Source organism: Rhododendron vialii, chromosome 12a (assembly GCF_030253575.1).
Source record: "Rhododendron vialii isolate Sample 1 chromosome 12a, ASM3025357v1".
In the NCBI taxonomy this organism is placed as follows: domain Eukaryota; kingdom Viridiplantae; phylum Streptophyta; class Magnoliopsida; order Ericales; family Ericaceae; genus Rhododendron; species Rhododendron vialii.
This window is the reverse complement of record NC_080568.1, coordinates 21,876,971-21,904,283: the sequence shown is the minus strand read 5'-3', so window position 1 is coordinate 21,904,283 and position 27,313 is coordinate 21,876,971. Positions and strand designations below refer to the sequence as shown.

Genomic DNA, 27,313 nt, shown 5'->3' with positions numbered 1-27,313 from the left:
GGGGGTTTCTGCAAAATATCAGCTCAATTAGATACCTATAAGTGCTCGATCAAATTATCTAACTTTTCATTCAGATTTTAGGATAATGAAAAGTTTGATGAATCAGATCGAGCACTTATAGGCATCGAATTGAGCTGATTTTTGTTGGGGACCCTCAAAAAAATATTTTACATTTAATAAACGGCTCGGATTGATTAAGTGAGACCCGGGTTGAGCCTTACAATAAAATTTGTGCATATTTTGCCTGTGTAAACAAACTTTCTGAATGTGTAATCCATTCCCTGTTCAACAAATTGAGGGGAACACGAGGATAAAAAAAAAAAACACAAATTGAGGGGGAACACCCTGCTATGGTAAACTAGTTATAGGCGATCGCGTCTTTAAATTATTGAGGAATGTCCATGCCAGCAGATGACGTGCTTGTGATGACGTGACTTGTAATGAGATGGACGGCCCCGATGCAATTATGAAAGAAACTTAGTCACGACGGAAGAAACATCTAGACCGAAGAGAACCAGAAAGAAAAACTAGTGAACCATTCTCTCTCACACAATTATCAAAAAAAAATAAAAATTATTCAATTCTCACGCTGTATATATATATATGGCTTTGGAGCTCTATCGGAAAACCATACTTTCCTTTTCGTTTATCCAGTAAAAAGAAGCTTCAATTACGAGAGAGAGAGAGAGAGAGAGAGAGAGAGAGAGAGAGAGAGAGAGCAAATGGAGGGTCAAGGCGATGTCGTCGCTGAGCAAAGCAAACACGACCTTCAGTCACTTCTCTTTTCTCCGGATAGAGATTTCCTAATTCGCAACAACGGCGACGAGGTAATCGGTTCTCTTCTCGTCTATAATTGTCTGATCAATTGCGTATGAATCTCATCGCTTGATTGCTCCTGTGTATAGAGCTATATATGTCACTGTAGATATAGTCGATGCATGTTGCAATATTACCGACTTTTGGCAAAATAAGTCATTTGGTTTTATTTGCCGTCTCTAATCAAATTTTTTTTTTTTTTTGCTTTCATGTGTTAGTTTTGCGGTAATTTTTCATGGATTATTTATTTGTTTCCACGGGAGAAATCGAAAAAATAAAGAATGAGGATCGAAACTCGTAATTTTTTTGAATAAAAACAAAAACAAAATCAAGCCAAATACTGCACCAGTGACTATATAAAAAATGACAGCTCTATGTCAATGTAAGTCATTTTCCCTGGGGTTCTTGACAGTTGTAAACGATCTCTTCAGTGATCAGCAACCTCCAGAGCAGAGCAATTCGACCACGGGTAGCGACGATGCCCACTCCGGCACCTCACACAAACGATCGGAGCCGTTCGTAAATTTTAAAATAGTTTTTCGAGTTGCCCTACAAACGTATCAGGACGCTCAATTTTAAATAAAAAAATTGAAGCATTGGATCAATTACTTACAGTTATTCGATTGAGCCGATTTTTTTGGTTGGGCAACTTGATAATTATTTTAAAGTTAATGAATGATTTGTATCAATGGTGTGGATCCTGAAGTGGTCCAACATGCGAGGGTGCACTCCTCGTTGGTACCCATGGAATTGTGGAGACCTGATGCTGGGGGAAGATCAGGGGAGAAAAAAGCAGAAGCAAAAGCCACAGAGAGAGAGAGAGAGAGAGAGAGAGAGAGAGAGAGAGAGAGAGAGAGAGAGAGGGGTGTTTCACTGTTTTGGCCTAAATAATCCATTTGGACTACTTTTTTGTTTTTATTCAAAAAAATTCAGTATTTGTGGAGTAATTTTTTGTTGATTTTTTTTTTTTGTGAATTATTGGTTTGTCTCGACAAGAGAAATTAAAAAAAAATTATGATGAAAATCTTAAAACAGTTCGACAAAAATAATCCAAATCTTTATTTAAAAAAATCTTAGTTTGGTTCATAATTCTAAAATTTTTTAGATTCTTCTTGTCAAAAGAGATACAAAATTCACGCAAAATTAATAAATGTGGAAAAGATTGAATAAGAACACAAAAAAAAAAAAAAACCAACTTAATTCTTGGGCCAAAACGGGCCTAAATGCAACTACTTCTTAGTTTCACGTATTCGTATGCCCTTCAAGTAGCTTCCAAGCTGATGAATTTTGCTGACAAAACTTGGTGTTGGTGTTATCTGAAAATTTTGGTCTTTTGGACTCTTAATCGTATCTGGAGGGATTGACTTTATTGAACAAACTGTTGGTTTCTACCTGACAAAATTACTATGGTGGTTTAATTGGAAAACTTTTATGAAAGGGTAATTTGGCAACTTTTTTTTTTTATCAGCAAAAAGAATTTTATTAATTAACGAATTGAAGTTACAAAGATTAAGAAAATAGGGAAATAGGCATCACAATCAATGACCTACATCCCAACTATGTTGGCACCTAGGCCAATGACAAACAACTTTATTACATGGAGGGATATATTCAATAATCTATTTTTCTTGTGGTGTGAAAAACAGCATGAACATTTAGGCTATGTTTGGTAGCACTATCACTTTTCTGTTTCCTATTTTCTATTTGCTGAAATCAGTTTTTACTTTTCCTAAAAAAAAGTGAAAGTAGAAAATATGTTTGTGTCAACCTGTTTTTTTAAAAAAAAATCCATTTCTAAAACTAGTTTTTACTTTTTCTAAAATGGTCTTTCTTGCAATTTTTCCACTAGTTCCCAAATTAGAGAGAGAGAGAGAGAGTCATCCTAGCCTTTGCACTTTTGCAGTCATGTCAGATTCAAAATCCATACTTGATATTATGAAAGAGATATTATGAAAGAAGGGCCTGGTAGATAGACCAGGCATAGCCGGCTTAGAGAGGAAGCCGAAGAAGCCGTTGCTTCCGGCCCCCGATTTTTTAGCCCGAAGAGGGCTCCAAAAAATATAGTTTTTTAGTTTTAAATAATAAGAAGTTTCAATTGCCTTGAGTAACATCTTTTTGGTCATGCGGCAGGTTAGGCTTTTTGAATGCTTTAAAAATTGGGTTCAAATCTCCACCCCTTAGTTTTTCTCAACATTTTGGAAAATTTTGTTCAAAGATGAGGGGATAAATGGCCTCCCTATTACGACGTTCGCTTCGGGCCCAAATATCTTTGAGCCAACACTAAATCCAGGTGATTGGGTTCTTCAGTCGAAGTTATAGTATCAACTTTCATAAAATTATGGCTTCATAAGCCCAACGTATCCCTTCCGGCCTCCTCTCATCTCTAAGTTAAGAGAGTATATATATAGATGAAATTTTCTAGTAATTCCAAAGTCGGTCCTTTATTGACCAGATGGTTTTTCTCCTTCGATAAGTATCCTTTATTGACTATAAGGTTTTTCTCCTTCGATAGGTTTTTCTCCTTCGATAAGTACGGATATATGGCCTATATTGGCCCTGCATAAGGAAAAAAACAAATACCATGCATTAAGAGAGAGAGAGAGAGTCTTCAATGGCTTGGGTTTGAGAGACAGGAAGAGGAAATGAAAAAAGACCTCCAAGGAATTGCAGCCGAGCAACCTGTTTTTTGTTTATGAAAATAGTGAAAGTTGAGTTTTGTTACTTCCTCAAATTATGAAAATAGTAAAAGTGATTTTCAGAATTTGAAAGTGAAAGTAGTGCACCAAACAAACTTTCAAAGTTAACTTTTGAAAATTGTGAAAATGAAAACAGAAAGCAGAAAACAGAAAATATAATGACTACCAAACATGACCTTAGCATGCCATCTATGTAGCACTCACACAGACACGTGACACGAGTCACACGACACAGACACTCCAACACGTAGGTTTCAAACGGCGGGGAAACGTTCTGAGAAAATATTCGTTTTTCAATTATATGAGTAGAAAAGGCTCAAATTTTATAACATGTAACACCATATACACCTTAAATCTTATTTCTCATCACCTCATTCACAAAACCATTCGAACAAAAAGCGTATCATTGTCTATGTATCTTTACTACTAATAAACCTATCATATGTCACAGTAAAAAAGAAAGACTCTTCTAGTCTTTAACAAGAGTCTACTATCTTGTTTAACTCCCCAGATGTGCATTGCTAGTGTCACAAGAGTATCTGAAACATTTTTTAGAGTTTCCCCGAAGTGTCCAAAGTAAAAACCTCGAGAAAAAATAGGTCACGTCGAATTTGAGTATTGGACACATGTGTGGAGACTAAAGAATTTCCGGAGATTGCCGGTGTTGACACCAGTACGCGGCCTCCGATGAAGTGTCTGTCCCGCATAGCCTGCCATGTGCTTGAGGATACAGACAAATGAGAATTGAATCAATTTATAACATGACCTCATCTCTATGCTATACTCCCCCTAGCGTGATAGTTTTGAACTTTTCTGAAAACTGACGCATGCCCCTGGGGTTTATGTTAAACACACCTAAACATTAGTGCATGAACAAAGTTGCTTCAACAGAAAAGAACAGCAAAAAACAAATACCAGTGAATTGCACTGATTCAAATGCCTAAAGAAGACCTCATGATAAGGGAGCATATTCCCCGTCCTACAGTTGGATGTATAGTAAATACTAGTGACCTGTGATGTGTGAATTTCTGTTGGTCTAAGTGGGAAATAAATGGATCGGTGGAGATATCTTTTTAGATGTGCAGTAGCTGTTTAATTTGCATTAGCAGCAGAAAGTTATATTGCTCAAAACGCTTATATCAATGAACTTATGCTGAAATTGGTGATGTTTTAGATGGTTTCCGGTGTTGTAAATCGAAGTAATATGTCAATTCTGAATGCTACAGGTGAAAATCGACAATTTGAAGGGTAAAAAGGTCGGGTTGTATTTTTCAGCATCATGGTGTGGCCCATGTCAACAGTTCACCCCAAATCTCGTGGAGGTTTACAATGAACTGTACCCCAAGGGCGACTTTGAGATTGTATTTGTCTCAGGAGATCGAGCTGATGAGGCATTCAAGGGTTATTTCTCCAAGATGCCTTGGCTTGCCATCCCATTTTCTGATTCAAACACGCGTGATCGATTGGATGAGTTGTTCAAGGTGATGGGGATACCACACCTTGTAATCCTTGATGAAAATGGGAAGGTTATGGCACAGGATGGTGTTAAGTTCATTCGGGATTATGGAGTTGATGCATATCCTTTTACCCAAGAAAGGATTGAAGAAATTAAGGAGGAAGAAGAAAAGGCTAAGAGGGAAGAGCCATTGAAATTTTTCTTAGCCTCCCGTTCTCGTGACTTTGTCATCTCGGCAAATGGGAATAAGGTGAGTTTACATGCAGTGATCAAATGTTGCGGTGCCAACAGTTTTGTTCCTTGACTTGTGATTCTATAAACCTTATCACATACTTTATCTTATTTGATAACACTTAATAAATGAAAATAAAATGAAGTGTTTAGGCATTCTCTATTAAAAAAACCCTTCAAATTTCTATATTTTCATTTAATTTTGAAGGGGAAATTTGATATTTTAAAATTTTTATATCTAAATATTTTGGTTTCTCACCAAATCTTACCACTTTTGGTGGGAAAAGGAATAAGCCTTTAAGGGAGTTCAGTTTTTCACAGTTTCTCTCCATTCTTCACTCTTAACTATCCAAATAAGTGATGGGTTTCTATCACCATTCAATTTCTTCTCTTTTCTTTTTTATCACCAAAATCATTCCTCTAACGGGGATGAAACTTCTCTCATAACGGATGTCTTTGTATTTTGTTATTTACAAGGTTTCTATCTCTGAGCTCGAAGGGAAAACCATAGGCCTGTATTTTGTACAGTCTTCGCACAAGAAATGCGTTAAGTTCACTCTAAAACTCATTGAAGTTTATGAGAATTTGAAGGCAAAGGGGGAGAAATTTGAAGTTGTGATGATACCCTTCGATAATAAAGAAGAATCTTTCATTCAAGGCTTTGATAAGATGCCCTGGTTGTCACTTCCCTTCAAGGACAAGAGCTGTGTCAAGCTGGCTCGGTCCTTTGAAATTCAAACCATACCTGCATTGGTTATTATCGGACCAGATGGGAGGACTCTTCAGCCTGATGTTGTTGAGGCCATTGAAGAACATGGCACCGAGACATACCCTTTTACACCAGAAAAGTTTTCAGAGCTTGAGGAGAAAGATAAGGCAAAACGGGAAGCCCAAACGTTGGAGTCTATTATGGTTTCGGGAGATCTTGATTTTGTGATTGGGAAAGATGGACACAAGGTAAAATTGTTGGGTATTATCGATGCCACTGTTTTGTTAATTAGTATTCCGAGACTTTTATTTAATTTGCATTTTACATGAATTTGTAGAAGTGAAAGTTTGTCCGTCTGGAATCCTGCTTTGATCCCAATTGGTGAATTCTTTACTTCCATGCATGAGTTTACAAAACGTCGGTGAAATACCAAATCTAACAATCCATGGAGGTGTTTGCCAAAATTATTGAAATTGATTTTTCTCAGAATCGGGTTTTAGGCAGTTTTAAAAGTTATTTTGACTCCAAGCAAAAAGTCGAAAGTACAATATGAAACAAATCTATGGTATTCCAAATGCCCTTTATTTTGTAACTTGCTTTGATATGAGTCTTAAAAATTCCCTTGATTGTGTTTTTAATTTGGGGAAAAGATTTATTGATGTTGCTCTTCACACACCTTACCTTTTTCCTCTTTTGTATCACTGATCAAGAACTCTCTCTCTCTCTCTGCAGGTTCCTATTTCTGATCTTGTTGGGAAAAATATACTCCTTTACTTTTCAGCACACTGGTGTCCTCCATGCCGGGCTTTTACGCCAAAGCTTGTCGAAATATATCACCAGATTAAGGCAAAAGACGAAGCGTTTGAACTTATTTTCATCTCTAGGGACAGGGATCAAACCTCATTTGAAGAGTACTTTTCCGAAATGCCATGGCTGGCTCTTCCCTTTGAAGATGATAGGAAGGAGTATTTGGACCGCATTTTCAAGGTTCGAGGCATTCCAATGCTAGTTGCAATCGGGCCAACAGGCCGGACTGTCACAACAGAAGCCCGCACGGTTGTTATGTCTCATGGATCCAATGCTTATCCCTTCACAGAGGCGCGATTGAAGGAGATTGAGGCAGAGAATGAGGAGATGGCAAAGGGGTGGCCTAAGAAGGTGAAGCATGAGCTCCATGAACACGAACTTGAGCTGATTCATCGCCCAGAGTACGTGTGTGATGGGTGTGAGGAAGGAGGAACAGTATGGTCTTTTTATTGTAAAGCGTGTGACTTCGATCTGCATCCGAAGTGTGCTTTGGAAGAAAACAAGGGAACCAAAGGGGATAGGGAAGATGATATGGAGGAGGGGACGAAAACTAAAGAAGGGTACGTTTGTGATGGAGATGTCTGTCGCAAAGCTTAAGAAGTTTGTGTTTTCAACACTATGGCAGGCTGTCTTCAGTTTGTTTTCATGAGTGTGGTTTCTACTTGTAATAAAAGTTGGGGTACGTTTGCAATGCAGATGTCTGTCGCAAAGCAGCTTATGAAGTTAGTGTTTTCGATGCCATGGCTGTCTGTCTTATGTTTGTTTTCATGAGTGTGGTTTCTACTTGTAATAAAAGTTGGGTAAGTTTTAGTTTAAGGTTTGAAGGCATGAATCTTCTATCTTTTCTATCCGGAAGTGGCTTTTTTAACCCTATGTCCAAGTATCTTTTATGTGTAGAATGATATTGTGCTTATTTTGGTGCAAGAATGCCACTGTTCTTGTCAATGAATTTGGTATGAGTTTGCATCGGATATCTCCTTGGTTGTTCAGGTGATGTTTGTTGACGTTTATGTTTCCATTTTTCAGTTTTTTTTTTTGGGCAAAGTCTATTTTGATTTTGTGTAGTTTGGGTCATGTGCAGATACACCTCTTAGTGTTGAAATACCTATGTGGTTTGTGAAGTGAGCACATAACACTCAATTCCGTCTATTTTAATATGAGTGTTTCACATGCCTCTCGAATCTAATCAAAACTACTTTGAGCTGCTCATTTCGAATTAATTATAGAATATATCTTTGTAAATATAAACTCGATCAGACATATAACTTAGTGATCAGATATCAAAATTGTTGTCTTTGAATATAGGACTAATATCACATGTATGCATAATTAGGTCATAACTACACTCCAATATCTTTCTTTTCAGTATTCTTGTCTATGACTCATGTATTTTGAACAATATATGATAAATAATAGGGTGTGATTATTAAAAACAATGTCTGCGTACACTCTTACCGACTACTCCTCTCTCACATGTGTGGGGCTCATATCACAATTAAATGTGTGAGATACATATGTGAGAGAGGAGTACTGGCTAGGGGAGTGATCAGTAGAAGTGTATCACGCAAAGTGAAATGACAAAATCTATTATCTTACTCTCTCCCTTCCAAAATAATTGTCCAATTTGCAAAACGAGAACATAATACGTTTTCTACAAGAAAAAATTTCAACTTTATTTTTATGAATTAAAAGAACTCATGAATATCAACAAATTATTGAAAAAAGTTTGAATTTTTCTTGAAAAATTTATATTATTTTTAAATTTTCGTTTTGCGGACCGGACAATTATTTTGAAACGAAAAAAAATATTAAAATTCTAAAACCACAATTGCATCTAGAGCATGCATGTGCTTCGATGGCTCTGAACGCATAATTTTATGTGCTCCAGTTCCCAACGGGGGATCCCGACCGAATTCCAAACCGTCTGTCGGGCCCACTCCAGCCACCAGACAGCTGATCCGAGCCTTTCAAAAATTTAAAAAAAAAAAATCGAGTGGGCCTATACACAAAAAATAGAGTGTTTGGATCGGCCACCTACACACATCGGATGCCGTTAATTTCTCAATGTTTGGATCTGCCACCTACACATTGGATGCCGTTAATTCCCGCATCGGCCTATACACAAAAAATGAAGTGTTTGGATCGGCCACCTACACACATCGGATGCTGTTAATTTCTCAATATTTGGATCTGCCACCTACACACATTAGATGCCGTTAATTCCCGCAAAAGCCCACTCGGTTTTTTTTTTAGAATTTTTGGACGGCTCGGATCAACCGTCCGGTGACCTAAGTGGGCCCGGTGGGCGGTCGGGAATTTGGTCGGATCCCCAGTCGGGACCCTTAGACTTTCTGGTGAGGAGCGAAATTCGTTGCAAAAGCAGCTATAAGTCAGACGTCTTCCATCGGGACCGTCCATCTCATTCGCGTTAACATCATCTGCTGGCGTAATAAGCAAAGTCGTGATCGCCTAGAACCAGTTCACCATAGCAACGGTGTTCCCGTCAATTTTGTCGGTGAGGGAGAGCAGATTAGATGCACCCCACGTTGTCCCTACGCAGACTCGTATCATACGTATCTTAGTCAGCACGAAAAGAAACTTCTAGACCGGAGAGATTCCAATATCATCAGAAAGAAAAAGAACTGAGCGGAAATCATCTTCAATTCTCGTGCTGTATATATCTATCCATCTGAGTATACAGGCTTCGAAGCGCTATCGGAAACCCCACTTTCGTCTTCGTATAACCAGTAGAAGTTTCAATTAACAGAGAGAGAGAGAGAGAGAGAGCGAGAGAGAGAGAGAAGAGAGAGGAAAAATGGAGGGTCAAGACGATGGTGTTGCTGAGCAGAGCCAACAACACGACCTTCGGTCTATTCTCTCTTGTTCGGACAGGGATTTCCTCATTCGCAACAACGACGATCAGGTAATCGATTTTTCCTTATTTTCTGTCTCCGTCCAGGCAATTTTTAAGAAACTCGTGATTGCTGTCTTTGCTGTGTATATAGTTACCAACATGTTTGTGAACGTTCGGCTGGTGATCAAGACTTTGGGAATTAGGTTTGCTTTTTCTAAGATTTCATGTTTGAAATTTCTCAGGTGTTATGAACTCCTTTGTGATCAATCTATAAAGTTTTGTTCTGGCTTTAATTAGGCTCCTCCGCCCACTGCCGGTGGAATTGGGTGTCCGTGATTAGTGGATGTGCGCGTAAGCTAGCCCGAACACCTGAGTTATCAAAAATAAAAAATAGTTACGTGTTTGTGTTTTTAGTCACTGTTGCAAATCACCGAGACTTTTTTCTCTCTGTTATTGATCACGGAAAGAAGCCATAATGTTTCAATCCGTATGGTACTGGAAGTTTCAATCAGTATGTTTCATCTGGTCTGTTATCTTTTAACTTTGGATTGTAGCTGGAAGTTGTGGCTTTTTTTTATTATTGTACTAGGGATTTTGAACCTGACAAACTATTGTTGTTCAATTGGAAATTTTGGAAGAAAGGGATATTGGGCGATGTTTATTGCAGTTTAATCTGTTTTCTTATGGTGTGGAAAATAGCGGAAAATTCCTGGCCGGTCCCATATTTTGTATTGAGTTCCATGCCAACCCTCTTTTGTCACGCTATCCCACCCAGGCCCTTTTCAAACATGTTTTTACTAGTTTGTCTTCACCTCCTTACGCGGATAACATATAAACATGCGGTTGATGAATATTTTTCCATGAACATGTGTTTGATATTGATACATGCTGATGTGGACATATTTGTTATTTTTGCATTACAAAGTTTAAAATTCAATATCTTTTATTTTATATATATATATATATATATATATATATATATATATATATATAATATCTTTCATTATATCAGTTTTTTGTAAAATTTATATTTTTAGAATCTACTCAAAGAGATCTATCAAACAAGACCCATATTGAATAAAAAAATTATGTGCAAATATTTTTTTTTGTTTTTGAGAGTGTGAATTGTGTAGAGTTTATAAATTCTGCATTTAAGGGGCGTAAATTGTTTCATTTTGGAGGGTGAATTATTCAAAAAATGTGTGAATTCTTTCATTTTAGAGGGGGTGAATTTTGTATTTAAGAGGTGTGAATTCTTTCACTTTAGTTTGTGAATTGTGTATTTTGGGGAGTGAATTGTGATGCGTGAATTCTGCATTTTGAGTGGTGTGAATTCTGCATTTTAGAGAGTGTGAATTCTTTCATTTGAGGGGTATGAATTCTTTCATTTTTTGGTGTGAATTGTGTATTTTGGGGAGTGTGTAGTGATGTGTGAATTCTACATTTTCAGGGATGTGAATTCTTTCATTTTGGAGGGTGTGAATTATTCAAAAGGGGTGCAAATTCTTTCATTTTGGGGTGTGAATTGTGTATTTTGGGAGAGTGAGTAGTGATGTGTGAATTCTGCATTTTAAGATGGGTGAATTTTTTTCATTTTGGATGATGTGAATTGTTCAAAAGGGGTGTGAATTGTGCATTTAAGGGGTGAAAATTCTTTTTATTTTAGGGTGTGAATTATGCATTTTGGGGAGTGTATTGTGTATAGTATGTGTGCATTTTGCATTTGAATGGTGTAAATTTTTTTATTTTCAAGGGTGTGAATTATTTAAAAGAGATGTGAATTGTTTAATTTTGGAGGGTGTGAATTATGCATTTGAGGGGTGTGAATTCTTTCATTTTGGGATGTAAATTATGTATTTTGGGAAATAAGTTGAGTATAGGATGTGTGAATTTTGCATTTGAAGGATGTGAAATCTTTCATTTTGGAGGATGTGAATTATTTATAAGAGGTGTGAATTCTTTCATTTTAGAGGATGAAAATTCTGCATTTGAGGGGTGGAATTCCTTCATTTTGGAATGTGAATTGTGTATTTTGGAAAGTGAATTGTGTAAATGAGGTGTGAATTCTACATGAGGGGTGTGAATTCTTTCATTTTGAATGGTATGAATGTTCAAAAAGGATGTGAATTCTTAATAAAAGGAAAACGATACAAAAATTACTTTTTTTATGTGTACATAATTTCATATTCAAAATGAATCTTGTTTGAAAGATCTCATCGAGTAGATTTCCAAAATTTGTTATGTAAAACAAAAGTTATAAAGGCCTCGGTGGAGAAATCTTCTTAGATGTGCCATACGTAGCCGTCCCACGGTGTTATATGCATGCTTGATGTGCCTGAACTTTTATTTTTAATCATTTCCTTTCATAGATTTTCGTTTTGAGATATAACTCATAAGTTGACTAGTTGAATTTGAATTTCGCAGCAGAAAGTTCTATTCCTTACATCAGATTACTTGTGCTGAATTTGGGGATGTTCCAAATGGAAGTAATATTATGGTTTTCCGGTGTTAACATAAATGGAATTAACATGATAGTTGTGAACATTACAGGTGAAAATTGACAATTTGAAGGGTAAGAAGGTCGGGTTGTATTTTTCAGCGTCATGGTGTGGCCCATGTCGACAGTTCACCCCGAATCTTGTGGAGGTTTACAATGAACTGTCCCCCAAGGGCGATTTTGAGATTGTATTTGTCTCGGCAGATGAAGATGACGAGGCATTTAAGGGTTATTTCTCCAAGATGCCCTGGCTTGCCATCCCATTTTCTGATTCAAACACACGTGATCGGTTGGATGAGTTGTTCAAGGTGATGGGGATACCTTACCTTGTGATCCTTGATGAAAATGGGAAGGTTATGACTGAGGATGGTGTTGAGTTCATTCGGGAGTATGGAGTTGATGCGTATCCTTTTACCCTAGAAAGGATCAAAGAAATTAAGGATGAAGAAGAAAAGGCTAAGCTGGAACAGCCCCTGAAATTCATATTAGCCTCCCGTTCTCGTGACTTTGTGATATTGGCTGATGGAAATAAGGTAAGTTTTATGTGCAGAGATTAACAGACTAGTTGTAGTGCTCACAATTTGGGTCCTTTATTTGCTATTTTATCATCTGTATGGCGTATCTTATTTGGTAAGACTTAGTAGAAGAATAGAGAACAAAAGAAAGAAAGTGCTTTGTATTCATTTGATTTGGAGGAGATTTTGTTATCGTAGAATTTCAATATCCCCATTTTTTGTGAGAAAAGGAATGAGCCTTAAAAGGGAGTTCAGTTACTCATAACTCATTGTTTCTCTCCAATCTCCATTCTTTGCCTTGAATATCCCAACAAGCGATGGACTTGCCTTACCATACCATACCATTTCTTTTCTTTTCTCTCCTAATCCCTCCCTCTGACATGGCCAAAACTTCTCTCATAAGTCATAATCTTATTGCATTCTTTGTGTATTGTTGTTGTCAAGGTATCTATCTCTGAGCTCGAAGGCAACATCATAGGCCTGTATTTTGCACAGTCTTCGTACAAGAATTGTGTTAAGTTCACTCCAAAACTCGTTGAAGTTTATGAGAAGCTGAAGGCAAAGGGGGAGAAATTTGAGGTTGTGATGATACCCTTCGATGATAATGTAGAATCCTTCAAGCAAGGCTTTGAAAAGATGCCTTGGTTATCTCTTCCCTTCAACGACAAGAGCTGTGTCAAGCTGGCCGGGTACTTTGATATTCCAACTATTCCTGCACTGGTTATTATCGGACCAGATGGGAAGACTCTTCAATCTGATGTTGTTGAGGCCATTGAAGAACATGGCACTGAGACGTACCCTTTTACACCAGAGAAGTTTTCGGAGCTTGAGGAGAAAGATAAGGCAAAACGGGATGCACAAACATTGGAGTCTATCTTGGTGTTGGGAGATCTCGATTTTGTGATTGGGAAAGGTGGATGCAAGGTAAGTTTGTCAAGCGTTACTGATGCCCCACGATTTGGTTGATTAGTATTTTTGTTTTATGCATTTTTATCCGTGAGAATTTCATCCACTGCAAGTCTGCTTTGATCCTATTGGGGAAGGCTCACTTCTATGCATGCATTTACATCACATCAGTGAAATGCAAAAGCCGCAAAACCTAACAGTCTACAAGGTTTTTGTCCAAACTTTGTGTTTTAGAAAAGCGATTTTGAAAATCAGGATCCAAAAATTCTAAAATTGGTGTTTCTCAACATTGGTTTTTGAGTGGCTTCGAAGTTATTTTGACTCCAAGCAAAAGATGGAAAACACAGAGGTACAACCTTCGAGACACCGGATACTAGAATCCCCCCATTCCTGGGCTGCACGCACAGCAAAACAAATGATGTTATTGCAAACACCCCTTACAACTGTGTACGTTGTCCTGAGTTTTAGAAACTCCCCTGATTGCTATGTTAATTTAGGATACAGATTTGTTGATGTGGCTCTTTCACGACTTGTGGAATGGAGATCTTCATTTTATCACTGATGCAAAACTTTCCCTCTCTCTCTTTCTCTAGGTTCCAATTTCGGATCTTGTTGGAAAAAATATTCTCCTTTACTTCTCAGCGCACTGGTGTCCTCCATGCCGTGCTTTTCTACCAAAGCTTGTTGAAACGTATCACCAGATTAAGGCCAAAGACGATGCATTTGAACTGATATTCATCTCTAGTGATAGGGATCAAACCTCATTTGAAGAATACTTTTCCGAAATGCCATGGCTTGCATTTCCCTTTGGAGATGAGCGGAAGGAGTATTTGGACCGTATTTTCAAGGTCCAAGGTATTCCGATGCTAGTTGCAATCGGGCCAACTGGACGGACTGTTTCGACAGAAGCCCGTGAACTTGTTATGTATCATGGAGCCAATGCTTATCCCTTCACAGAGGCGCGATTGAAGGAGATTGAAGCAGAGAATGAGGAGAAGGCAAAGGGGTGGCCTAAGAAGGTGAAGCATGAACTCCATGAACATGAACTTGAGCTGATTCGACGCCAGGAGTACATGTGTGATGGGTGTGAGGAAGAAGGAATAGTATGGTCTTTTTATTGTGAAGAGTGTGAATTTGATCTGCATCCAAAGTGCGCTTTGGAAGAAAACAAGGCAACGAAAGGGGAAAAAGAAGATGATATGGAGGAGACAAAAACCAAAGAAGGGTGGGTTTGTGATGGAGATGTCTGTCACAAAGCTTAAGAAGTTTTGTGTTTTCAAAACTATGGCTGTATGATCTTCAGTTTGTTTTGATGAGTGTGGTTCCTCCTTTCAATAATAAAAGTTGGGGTAAGTTTGGTTTATGGTTTAAAGGCATGTATTTTTTTTACCTCTGGAAGTGGCTTTTTACTCTATATGCAAGTTTCTTTTTTAGGTATTGAATGTTATTGTGTGCTAGCTTTAGTGCAAGAAAGCGACTGTTCTTGTTAATGCATTTGGTTGGGGTGCATTCAGTAGATGGGAAATGACATTTTTGTTTGGTTAAGTTTACGTTTCCTTTTTTTATTGCAGAAAAGTTTGAATCTTCAAATAGAGCAGGTTTCACAGTGATAAATGTCTGCAAAATAGTATTTTAAAGCTGTGAGAATTTTGATAGTTTTGCTAATTTTAAAAATAGGATTTGTGTTTTCCGGAATCAACTTTTTATGATATACCAACGAGGGCTAGCAAGTTGTTTATAAAACTTTATTTCTTGTTATGAGGTCAAGGATTCTGCCGGCTATGTCCTCGCAGTGTATCAAAAAGGAAAGAAATAGCAGTGTTACAAAAAATTAATTAATGGCGGAGTCTATTCGACTAGAATCGACTAATTGCTATGGGCCAATTAATTGTCAATTATTAATTGCTATGCGCTGATTTTTAGGTCTCGAAGCTGGAAGGTGGCTGACTGTCCGATCAGTGCTTAGCGACTTTTAGAACATTTTCTTTAGAACATTGAGAAAAAGAAATGAAGATTCCATAATCTTTTTCCTCCCTTTCCTCACCACCCCTAGCAATGATCTTCCGACACTGTTGGCTACGTTAAGACGACAGCCCTACTTTTGTTGGGTTTTCCCCATGAAAGAGTTTGGCCCAAAGGGTTCTTTTTTGGGGCAATTTTATGTGGAAGATTCTACACAACTCTTGGCTCATGAATACAGGATATGCACGTGGGAGCCTGTTTAGCTTCCTTTAGAAGCAAAAAGGAGAGCTTTTGTCTCTGGAATAAAAAGAAGAGAAACCAGGTAAAAACAATGAGGAAGAATAGAAGAAGAAAATAAGAGCCGAGACAAAAAGCAGAGAACAAGAGAGAAAAGGAAGAAGAAAGGCCTCTGTGTGAGTGTACTGCAACCTTTTTCTTTCCTTTTCTTTAGTGTAGCTGGAGAGAGTTAAAGTGTGACAAATATTGTGTGAGTGGGAGTGACTCGTTCCATATTAGTGAAAAGTCATTCTTTCTTCCATAGAGTAGGCACTGAGACCGAATCACGTAAACGTTGTGTGTTCTTTGTGGGTGCTTATTAATTTTATTGCACTTCCATTATGTGTGTGATTGTGTATAATCCTAAAAAGACCTTCGATCACCTTCTTTGGTCTCAGACCAGAGAAGAGTCCATAGAAGTGTGCACCAAACTTTTTCCTTCCGTTCTTGGGTTTGCTTTTGCTTTTTTGAATAGAAAAACAAGAACTCGTTTATTGGCTATTTGGAACGGTGAAGGTTACTGCCAAAGGTCTATATTTCTAGAGTTGAGTTTTGTTCATCCTCCACTTAAGAGGGTGAACATATTTCTACTCTTTTTTAGCTCAATTTCTACACTTATTTGCTCTTTCGTAATTTAGAAAACATACGACGATTATGGGGTGATAAATTCGATGAATTGAAAGACTTTAAACTCATGAATAACTATACAGTGCTTGGTGGCCAGGAAATTTTCAACAAACTGAGAGTCATCAATTAGAGGTGATAACGCAAACAAGGGTTTTGACAAAAAAAAAAACACACAAACAAATCCCATAATCAAAGAAAAAAAACGCAAGGCAAATCTGGAATTCTTAATCTGATTAAGGGATTAGGTACGAGAAAAATCTCACTAAACGGATAATTCCGTGAACAAATCAAAACGGCTGAAAGAGAAATTGAAAGGAATGGATGGACTTGGATGGCAAAAGCCAATAAGAGGAGTAATTATTCAGTGTCCTTGGGTTTTCACCACGTGATGCCCTAAATTCCTTCTCCACCACACACTGCGATGGGATCGACACACATTGTCTTGGAATATATGTATATATATATATATATATATTTGTATGTATGTATGTCTGTATATATATGTATGTATGTATAGCTGCTGTTAAAATCGATCAATCAAAGGACAAATGGATTTGGAAGTAGTAGGACACCACGCCTCCTCTTGGATGACAACGTGGTGGCGGCTTCTTCAACAACTTTTCTATCTTCGTCCTCACCCCCACAAATGGATTTGGAAGTAGTAGGAACCTCCCCCCCCAAGGCCTCTCCTTGCAGTTCCCCCCAAATCTTTGGCGGCGACCGGAGGTAGGGCCCGTGTACGTCTGGATCAAGGGCAGCGACTACTATTTCCATGGAAGTCTCGATTAACATGGTGGGCGGCGGCAGCAGATGACTGAGATCCGATGGTGGTGGTCTTGATCTTGATTGGCTAACAATTTGATGGGTTTGCTGATGGGATTGGCATGGTCTCGACCATGTTTTCATGAAAATCATGGTTTATTTCGGTGAAGAAGAATGGCGCATGCATTAATTTCCTGTTCAATCCGAATGGGGGAATGCTTTTGAAAATGTCAAAAGATAGGTCATGTTAATTATTCCAGGAGAAATTTATAAAAATGGTCCTCCTAGTTTCATTCGAGTTTCATGTTCATCCTTCAAATATCAATTACAACTCTTTTGACTTTCAAGTTTGGTTTTCGTACCAAATTGGTCCAATTGATAACGTTTGTCAGCCAAATTTGACGGAAAAAATTATATTAATGGCAATTTGGACGTTACAGTTTGTACCAAATTGGTCTAATTGATAAAGTTTGCCCTCAATCTAATTTTTTTCGTTCAGTTTAGCTGACAGACGTTATCAATTGGACCAACTTGGTACGAAAACCAAACTTGAAGGTCAAAAGAGTTGCAATTGATACTTGGAGGACAAAAACAAGACTCGAGTGAAACTAAGAGGACCATTTTTATAAATTTCCCTTATTCCAGCGGATTGATTGTGTAACAACCCTAATTTTTGGATAAATAAAAATTTCGTTAAATATTTGAATTTTTTTAATTACTTGGTATTACTTTTAAAATTCCTTTTTAATTTCTAATAATCCGTCATAATTAGATTTTAGTCATTTAAAATTATATTTCTTGACTAGAAATCCTACATGACAAGTAGAATTAGTTTTTAACCGATTAGTTGGAAAAACTAAACTACCAATTCACTTAGTTACAATTTTCTAACCCTAGATAGACCTTTTTGACCATCTTTGAGCCTTGTGAACCCCTCCCAACCCTAATTGAACCCTTAGACCTTTAGAAGTAATCATTTCACCCATGACTAGTCATTTAAGGCCATCCCATCATCATTATCCCTTTAACCATTAGTTAATAAATGCTAGGAAAATTTTTATCCCTTAGATATTGGACTTTTGACTTGCCATTGTATGTATTACTTGGACAAGACAAGTCATCTCCATCATTTTGCTTCCAAAAGAAGCAAGACTAGCCATGTCATGCATGCAAACCTAGAGTATAGCCTTAAGTCTAATTATTCTAGGGTTACTTTCCTAGAAACATGTATATACTCATATATATATATATATATATATATATATATATATATATATATATATATATTTACACACACACACACACACATAGGCACATGATACAAGAGAGAGAGAGAGAGAGAGAGAGAGAGAGAGAGAGAGAGAGAGAGAGAGAGAGAGAAGGCCGAGAGGAGAGAGAGAGGGAGGCCGAGAGAGGAGTGAGTGTGTGTGCATGTGTTTTGTGTACTCTAGCAAGCAACCTCACATACACCTTTGGCCAACCTTGCACTCAACCTAGTGACCATTGACAACTCATTCTTAGACCTATTCGAGCACACAATCTTAGCCTTTAATCAACCTAGGAATTGACTACAACCTAGATCTAGGATTGACTAAACATGGAAGACTAGCCATTAGACTTGTAAGGCTTGTAACCTAGCTTATAATTACCTAGATTTACCCTAGAAAACCTAAGATCCTACTTGATTTTTATAGCCTTATGCCTAAAGATTGGATTTGACAATGCTTGGCATGCTTTCAAGCATGATTCGACATGACCATGGAGCAAATCCATGTGAGAAAGAAGAGAGAGAGAGGGCCGGCCAAAGGGAGGAGAGGGAGAGCCAAATTTTGCTATAAATAGGACCCTTGTCCAAGCATTCAACCCACACCTTTCAATTCTCCAACTTCTCTCTAGAAAATCTTTGTATTCTTACTTTGTTCTTTTTGTTCGTGAGTGTTCTTGAGTTTTTCCTAAGTTCTTCAAGAAACTCATCATAAAACACTTTTTTGATCCATAAAGTTTAGTAGTTTTAGTCACGAACTAGTTTCGAGATAAACCTTTCTCTTTCGAAGCTACCAGAAGCTTACCGTAGAAAGTTACTCCGCCCGACGTACTTATTCTCTCCATAGTCGCCACTACCACCAAGAAGAAAGGTAGAATTCCTAGTCTACTAACTCTACGAATAGCATAAAACCATATGTTGGAAAGTAGAATGTCCTTAGTTCAAAGTATAAATATCCTTAACCGTTTTCTCTAAATAGATAAGGTTATCTATCGTTTCTAATAGTTGGAATGCATGATTGTCAACAAATTTATCTTGCTAATGGAAGGATGTACATGTTGAATAAACGACTTTTACTTTAATAAACATGTGTTATTTTGAACTTCTCACAAAGAAAGAAAGAATGGTTTCCGAAAGATAGAATTTAACACTTGATTTGTAGTATTCGGATTTTGATCTTTAGGATGGATATGAGCATGTATGCATGAATTACTTGTATTACTTGTGGTAAAGCATAAGTGATTTTCACTCCAAAGGCGTCCGTGTATGTGGTGTTATGCTTTAACTAGTGATTTGAGCATGATTAGCAATATAGAGTTGGATGATCTTGGTAATTTAGTTTCAAGATTACAATAAATGAATTATGAGTACGTATGTGAAATGTCCTACCGCGAAGTCGTTGCATGAGAACGAGACACAGAAATCGAGAGAGTAGAAATATGACACCTAAGGTGTGGTTAAAAGAAAAGGTGTGTTTTGAAAATGAGAAACATTTTGGAAACCACAATGTGGTCGGACATGGTAGCCCATTGTGTGATGTGTGTTTTGTGTGCCAATGGGAATCGATGCGGCGGAACCATTGTGAGGATACTCGGGAGACCAGAATGGTGGAACCGAGGTTGTGTGTGTGGCTTGGTTATCTGTGGAGAGGAGCCAATGCAAAGTGTGCCAATGGAAACCCGGTGCGGCGGAACCATTGTGAGGATACTCGGGAGACCGGAATGGCGGAACTGAGGTTGGGTGTGTGGTTGGTTATCCGCGGAGAGGAGCCAATGCAAAGTGTGCCAATGGGAACCCGGTGCGGGGAACCATTGTGAGGATACTCGGAAGACCGGAACGGCAGAATTGAGGTTGGGTGTGTAAAATGACGAATTTGAAAATAATGATTTGGTAAATGATAAATAGAGACACGGTCTACGACGAGTCGCGTAGGAAAAGCTCAGAAATCATGGGCACCAAGGATAGTTGAATAAGTGAATGTGGATGTGTCATTATGCATGTACTATGTGGAAATCGTTGAATTTTATGATCTATCGTTATAAGTTAAAGGTTGAGGGTATGAGTTATTCTATTGAGCCTTTGTAGCTCACGGTGTTACCTTTGGTGACCCTGACATATTATATTGGTGACCCTGACATATTATATTGGTGACGACACTGGTATAATGTGTCAGACCTTATAGATGAACATGATGAACTTTACACCTTGGAAGCTTTTGGAGTCGATGAGCTGGTTAGGATGGTGGAACAAACGGAACAGTAGATAGGAACCCTAGTTCCCCCTTCCTTTTGTTAAATAAAAGTACTCTTTTGAGATTTATGCTGTAATAATGAGCCAAACTCTATTTAGATTTTCAATGAAATTGTTCATTTAACATTTCCAAAATTAGGAGCGTTACAGATTGTGGGTTTCCAACGGAGCTGATTGATCATGAGTTATTTTTATGAAATAGGTCATGTTCATGAAATCGATTCAAATTTTCAGAAATATGTCACGAATATGAGGCCGATTTCATGTTCTAAATATGATATGTTTTGTGGAATAGATGTTAGGTTTATGTCTTGTTTGGATAGTGCTTTAAAAAAAATTTCTCAACTCAAAAAATACTCATTGCCCCTATTTTTAATCATTACTCATCTCTATCTCCAATTATTATTCACATTTCTTTTTCTATCTCTCTTCAATCATTACCATTACTTCTAATCATTACTCCCATTTCTGTCTCCACTCATAAACCTACAAATTTTTTCATAAATTCATCCAAACACAGCATTATTGATTCAAATTGCATCATTATCTAATTATGTCATATTTTCCTAAATTTTTTTTATGGAATAGGTCATGTTTTATTGATTTGGATTGCATCATGATCTAAATGTAATGTTTTAATAATGAAATCGATTCCACAATTGCAAATAGATGTCATGAATATGAGGCCAATTTCATGTATTCATGATATTCATGCTCTAAATATGTCATGTTTTATGTAAAATATTGTTTTATACTCCTGATTTCAAAATAATGGACGGGTAGGCCACTGGTTTTCATGTATGTTATAGAAAATTATGTATCTAAGTAACTTCAATGAAACAATTGTTATAAATTTGTCATGTTTTGTCCATTGATGATTATTTAATCAATGGGGATTTCGGTGTGCATATCGAATGAAAAGGATTTTAGTTAATTTTGAAAAAAAAAACAAAGATTTGAATTTTTCCCCTTCCTTTTCAAATCATCAATTAAATTCCACTTAATTAGGAAACTATAATTCCATAAAACCATAATTACATGCCACCTAATTAGGCAATAATATTTATGCATATGTATCACTAAGTAAGGGTGTTATAAAAAAAATTAAATAAGGGTAGGTGTCACGACCCAAACCCGAGGGAATTGAATCCGCGACATGGTTAGTGATTTTAGAATCACCCTAGGCCTTTGATATCACACAACTGTAAAATTTTACAAAAAACTCTCAGGTCTGAAAATCAAATAATAAAATATTATAATAAGAGCTGTCTATCGTGCATACCAAATACAACTTCGCCTAACGGCTTTAAAGTACAACAATTGTAGGCCCCAAGCTTCTGGCACTATCGAATCAACTATCGTGCAAGTTGCAAATTATTGAATTCTTCACTATAGAGCAACTCGAACCCCAAACGTCAATACAATCGTCATTGAAGGACCAGCTTAACTTGTATCTGAATTGGGTGTGCACAAAACTATTTCAGTGAGAAATACGATATGCAGAGGTTACTTAATCGCATGGGAATAATCAAATAAAACATGGTATAATCATGAAGTTTTCAACGATCAATATGAGTTTCCAAACTCAATAATTATATACTTTTCAACAACGCAAGTTTCAAATCTGCAAATCATAAAATCCAGAATCCAACGATAGTTTTCAGGCTCGAAATTGTTAAACCGAAAGAGATCCATCATCTATCATCATCATTATCATCTTGGGCAGTAATCCAGTAGCCTGGGGAGCAACCCCAGCAAAATAAGAAAAATAATATCAAATCCAAGCGATACGCGGCCGTTTCCTTATCCACAATTTCATAGGCGCCAATTTACACATAGCTCATCAGAGCTCTTCGCCCAGATTTTACTCCAATTTCTTTTATCCACTTTTCTTTTTAGATTAATCCCATGCATTTTTTTTGAACTCAATTCTCACAATTTTATTATTTTTTAAATTCAACATAGCATTTTATAAAAATTAAAAACAATAAACAATCACAAAACAATTTGAAAGAATATTATTTGACCAAGGTATATCATACTCACCTTTAAAATGTGATCATAAAATTACCAGGCATACGAATTACTCATCCGAACCTGTGGCTTGTAAAACCTTCGATGGCTAGTGTGCTTATACGAGCCCGATCCGAACATAATTATATGGTGACCCAAGAAAATTATTAAGGTGCCCTTAGTCTTATTATAGGCTGTCCCATGCCATTTTTTAACCCACAACTAATTCTTTTCTTCCCAAACCATTTTAAAAGTGGGAGTTGTCGAAGGGAGGGCTTATCGGAGAATGAGTGCTATGGGAAGTGCGGAAGCGGCTACAGGAGGGAGAGAGAGACCACGACAGAGATAAAGGGAGGTGAGAGGGTTGTCTCCAAAAGTGGAACCGAGTGACGGCGGTGGTGATGGAGCACGGTGCTGGTGATGGGTGCTAGGGATATGATGACATTTGGTGCGAATTGAAGAATGATTAGTTTTTATACATGTATTCATTAGGTAGAAGTTCAATACAACACCATGGTATGTAATTCTATATGTACATTACGATTGAGTACTAATGTGTGGTAGATTGATAGAGCACCATGTTTTGTGGGGAAAATGGCCACTGGTCCCCCCCTTTAATCTTTTCTGAGCAACTATGATAAACAATAAAGTAAACAAGTACCGAATATCAGATAACTATTTTCAGGTTTCGGTTGGATCTTGCTCACCTCCTCATTGTTTGGCTACCATTATACCGGAACTATGTTCAATCTGCTTTGCAATATGTGATGTTTCGCGTCTTGTTATAGGTTTTGGCTCTTTCCTCTGTTTATGTCATGGATCCCCCTTGTAGATATCGTATGGCTTTTTTGAATGAATCTCCGATGCTCAAAGAAAAAAAGAACTATCAAGGGAAAAAACCATTGAGTACAGAGAAATTAAGTAGTTGATGCAAGAAAAATGGAAACTGAGATCACAATAATAAACTTATGGAAAAATTAGGTGTATCTAGGTACACGAGGGATACACACAAGACCGCGAAACTCACTTCCATTCTTAAGATGTTTTGTAACCCTACAAAACACTTTTGTGATCTACCCTCATCTTCCTCTAAATCTCAATGGCACAAAGCACTTAAAAAGCTATTATTACATGAGGAGAGGAAGTCAAAAAAGGGATTTGAACATAACATACTGACATGAGACTATTCTGCAAAATGATTTAGGGTTGCTCCTCATGCAGCCTCAAATATAATTTCAATGTGCAGCGATCCTTTGCACAGTTAAGATGTAATTCGTTGCCTGTTTGGGATGCATCTCGAGTTGGGCAGGCATTTTGTCCCCCAACGTAAGATTTTAGTTCCGTTGTTTGGGGACACAAAAAATGAGCTGAAGATAAAATTCGTAGAGCTGGTTTTCTTTCAAGCCTTCTAAAACGAACGAGAAGAAACTCCATGAAGAAGTCTGACAAACCCCAGGAAACTAAGTTTGTCATCTGCTTGTCTTATCCAGTCTTGAAGAACTATATGAACCGGTACTGACGGGCTAAGTCCAAGTTCCTGGTAGGAAATGGAAAAAGAATAAGCATATCTGAGTTTAGATCCATATGGAGTAAAAGACCCAGAATTTTGAATCTTCAAACATTTGTGTCCCAAAATCTGGAATGTATGATAAAATCTACAATTTCTTCTCTGTTGTTTTCTTCGTAGGCCAAAAGTGACTTAAATATACTGCTAATGTATGTAAGGTCATAATTGTAACTTGCAATCTATAGCCAATTGGTTTCTATTCAGTTGAACAGCCACAGATAATTTGATAAGAACCAAAATTTTATAATTATGCTACAAAAGATTTCTCCAATTGGACATCGGCATTCAACAGTGGCTCTTTTCTTGCAGTAATGTGACCAATTTTCTTGCAGTATCTATGACCAATTTTGTGCTTGCACCCTTGTGAAAATCTATTTAAGCACGACCTTATACGAACAAATGGACAAAATTTACGAAAAAATTTTGTGCTTTGAGAGCGGAATGAGTAAACATATCCATTTGTTTATTGAAAACCACGAAAGAGAGGGAAAAAAGAGCATACCGAGGCTAATTCCTCTATCATAGTAGGTCTGTTTCCATCCTTTTCAAAAAGCTCGTAAGCACTACGTGCATGTTGCTCCCAGCTTTCCATTCCTTCCAGCTGATGCCTGCAGCACAAAACTCTTCGAAATCCAATTTTCTATATTGGAGAGTGCTCATCTGCGAGATATACAATATACCATTAATCTCATCTTTGAACCCTAAAGAACTAAGGAAATTGGCTCGAGAGACCATTACCATGTCTGCATAATCTAAAACCCGTGAATCCTTCATGGCTTCCGTGGAGTTCTTTGCCACACCTGCTAAATTTAACATTGCTTAGAATAACATGGAAAAGTAAAATCATATACAAAAAGAGGAGAGGGGGAAGGACTGCTTGGAGAGCTAACTGTTTTGAAGTTTTGAAGAGAGATGTATCCGCTCTTGTTTGGCCCTAAGAGTGTAAACTCTTCTCGAAGATAAGCTAGCTGAGGCACGGTCAATGATTTAGCAAGGGCCTGTGATTGTGATGGTGGAATTTCATCAATATTACTTGATTATTTCTAGCGACATGACAAGGAATGAATGCATCCAAATTGTATACGAAGATTGCATACTGGTCATTGGCACATAAAGGTAACTGCACGTTTGGATACCTTGACATCCATGTTTTTGTACTTTGTACGTCTATCGATCTATTGCATACTAGGATGAGCCGTTTGTGGTGAAGGTAAAATATGTCAGACTTGGGGAAAAGCGAGAAGACTGACAACAAACTAACATTTTGAAAAAAAAAAAAACGAAAACAAATTCAAGAACCTATCATATTGACTACAGTTTGAATAATTTAAAGAGCAAAACTATGGTTTTATGACCACAAAATCAGTTGTAGATAGCGCTTTAGCAAAGTTCTCATTAACAGGGAGTTTATCAAAAGTTGAATAACATACCCCCAAAGCTGCTTTCCTCAATGAAGATAAACATATGTAAGCTTTAACAAGCTTGTAAATTATCATATCCAAAGGAATCTTGACATCATGATAATTTGCCAACCATGGATGACCTAAACATGAAATCATGCAGATAGATCACGAACCATAAGAAGAACTGCAGAACATACTCTAACCAAATTGGCAGTTAGTCAAACAGTAAAAAGTAAGAAAGTTTGACTTTGTAAACGAACAATGCAGAAAGAGGGAACAGTACAACCTATATCCTGCAATGTGAATAGTTTTGGTGCGTGGAACTGAAAGAAGAACGTGGTGTGCCACATAACTCGGTGTGGAAAGCATACTCTTGTTGATATTATGAACACATAATTTGAGGTCAAAAACTTTATTTCATCAATTATCAAGTACAAAACATCAATTTAGATTTTTCTTTCAAAAGTTACGCACCTAGTAAAATATCTCTACTTATTACTACCTTCAAACATATAACCATTTCTTTCTATATTTAGCACTCCCAAGACTTTTACCTCAATTTTTGATTTTCATTATCTAAAATTTCCTCTCCAAAGAATCCTTCTGAGGAACAAAATTGGAAAGAATCTGCAATCGGCTAGATAGGTCATTTTGGAACATACAAGGTTTTGAAATGTAAGTTGCAAAGGGAAAAAAATTGCAAACTATATTAGCATTATCTAATACAATCAGCTATGGACCACATGATATTCATTTTTCATCTATTTACCTAATCATTTCCACACAGTTGTAAAGAATAACAAGAGAGCCGTAGAGTAACTTACTAAGAGCCTAGGAAGCTGTTAGCCTCTTCCGATAGTCCTTGTTCACCAATCTCTTTACAAAGTCTACTGCCTCAGAAGACAAAGAAGGCCAAGGGGCTTCATCGAAACTTGGTTCTGCTTTAAGAACAGCTCAAAAGATGCCAGATTCTAAGCGGGCCCAAAAGGGTCAACTTCCACATAGAAGAATATATGCAATCATGCCAATACTCCACATGTCTGCTTCAGGTCCATATGATCTATGCAGAACTTGAGGAGCTACATAATATGCACTTCCCACAATATCATTCAGTCGTTCATCTGCAAATAAATCTTACATAATCAGATCCCAAGCAAAATTTTCTAATAGCTGGAAATGATATGTTTTGGGGAGAGGATTTGACCTGGCTTTACATAATCAGATAGTCCAAAAAATCAATGGTCTTTAGTGGGTATGCTCATCTTTGAAAGTGAAGAGAGAATTCTGAAGTAGGATATAGAACCTCAAGATCAACAACAAAAACACAACTTTTAATACAATTGCGTCTAGAGCATGCATGTGCTTCGATGGGTCCGAATGCATAATTTTATCATTTTATGTTAGTGATGGTACTATTTTACTCCTCATCGACGGTGAGAATATTCGTTGCAAAAGCAGCTAGAAGTCAAACATCTTCCATCGGGACCGTCCATCTCATTCACGTTGACATCATCTGCTGGCGTAATAAGCAAAGCCGTGATCGCCTAGAACCAGTTGACCATAGCAACGGTGTTCCCGTCAATTTTGTCGATGAGGGAGAGCAGATTAGACGCACCCCACGTTGTCCCTAGACTCCCTACGCAGACTCGTATCATATCTTACTTAGTCAGCACGAAAAGAAACTTCTAGATTGGAGAGATTC

General features: G+C 37.4%; 1 protein-coding gene, 1 long non-coding RNA gene and 1 pseudogene across 2 annotated transcripts; 1 reads left to right on the top strand and 2 right to left on the bottom strand.

Moving 5' to 3' along the window:
- Positions 1 to 511: 511 nt before the first annotated feature.
- LOC131309566 (uncharacterized) lies at positions 512 to 15,032 on the top strand. The gene is made up of 9 exons (XM_058336182.1): positions 512 to 827; positions 4,739 to 5,218; positions 5,677 to 6,156; positions 6,641 to 7,301; positions 7,412 to 7,515; positions 9,483 to 9,638; positions 12,120 to 12,599; positions 13,026 to 13,505; positions 14,081 to 15,032. The coding sequence occupies exons 1-9, from the start codon at positions 723 to 725 to the stop codon at positions 14,747 to 14,749; spliced, it is 3,615 nt and encodes a 1,204-aa protein (XP_058192165.1). The 5' UTR covers positions 512 to 722; the 3' UTR covers positions 14,750 to 15,032.
- A 6,828-nt stretch (positions 15,033 to 21,860) lies between these two features.
- LOC131311476 (uncharacterized) lies at positions 21,861 to 23,069 on the bottom strand. The gene is made up of 2 exons (XR_009195493.1): positions 22,675 to 23,069; positions 21,861 to 22,082 (listed from the first exon to the last, which is right to left on the bottom strand). It is a non-coding gene; the product is annotated as an uncharacterized LOC131311476 (long non-coding RNA).
- A 454-nt stretch (positions 23,070 to 23,523) lies between these two features.
- LOC131309565 (CDPK-related kinase 1-like) lies at positions 23,524 to 27,266 on the bottom strand (annotated as a pseudogene).
- Between the last annotated feature and the right edge of the window lie 47 nt (positions 27,267 to 27,313).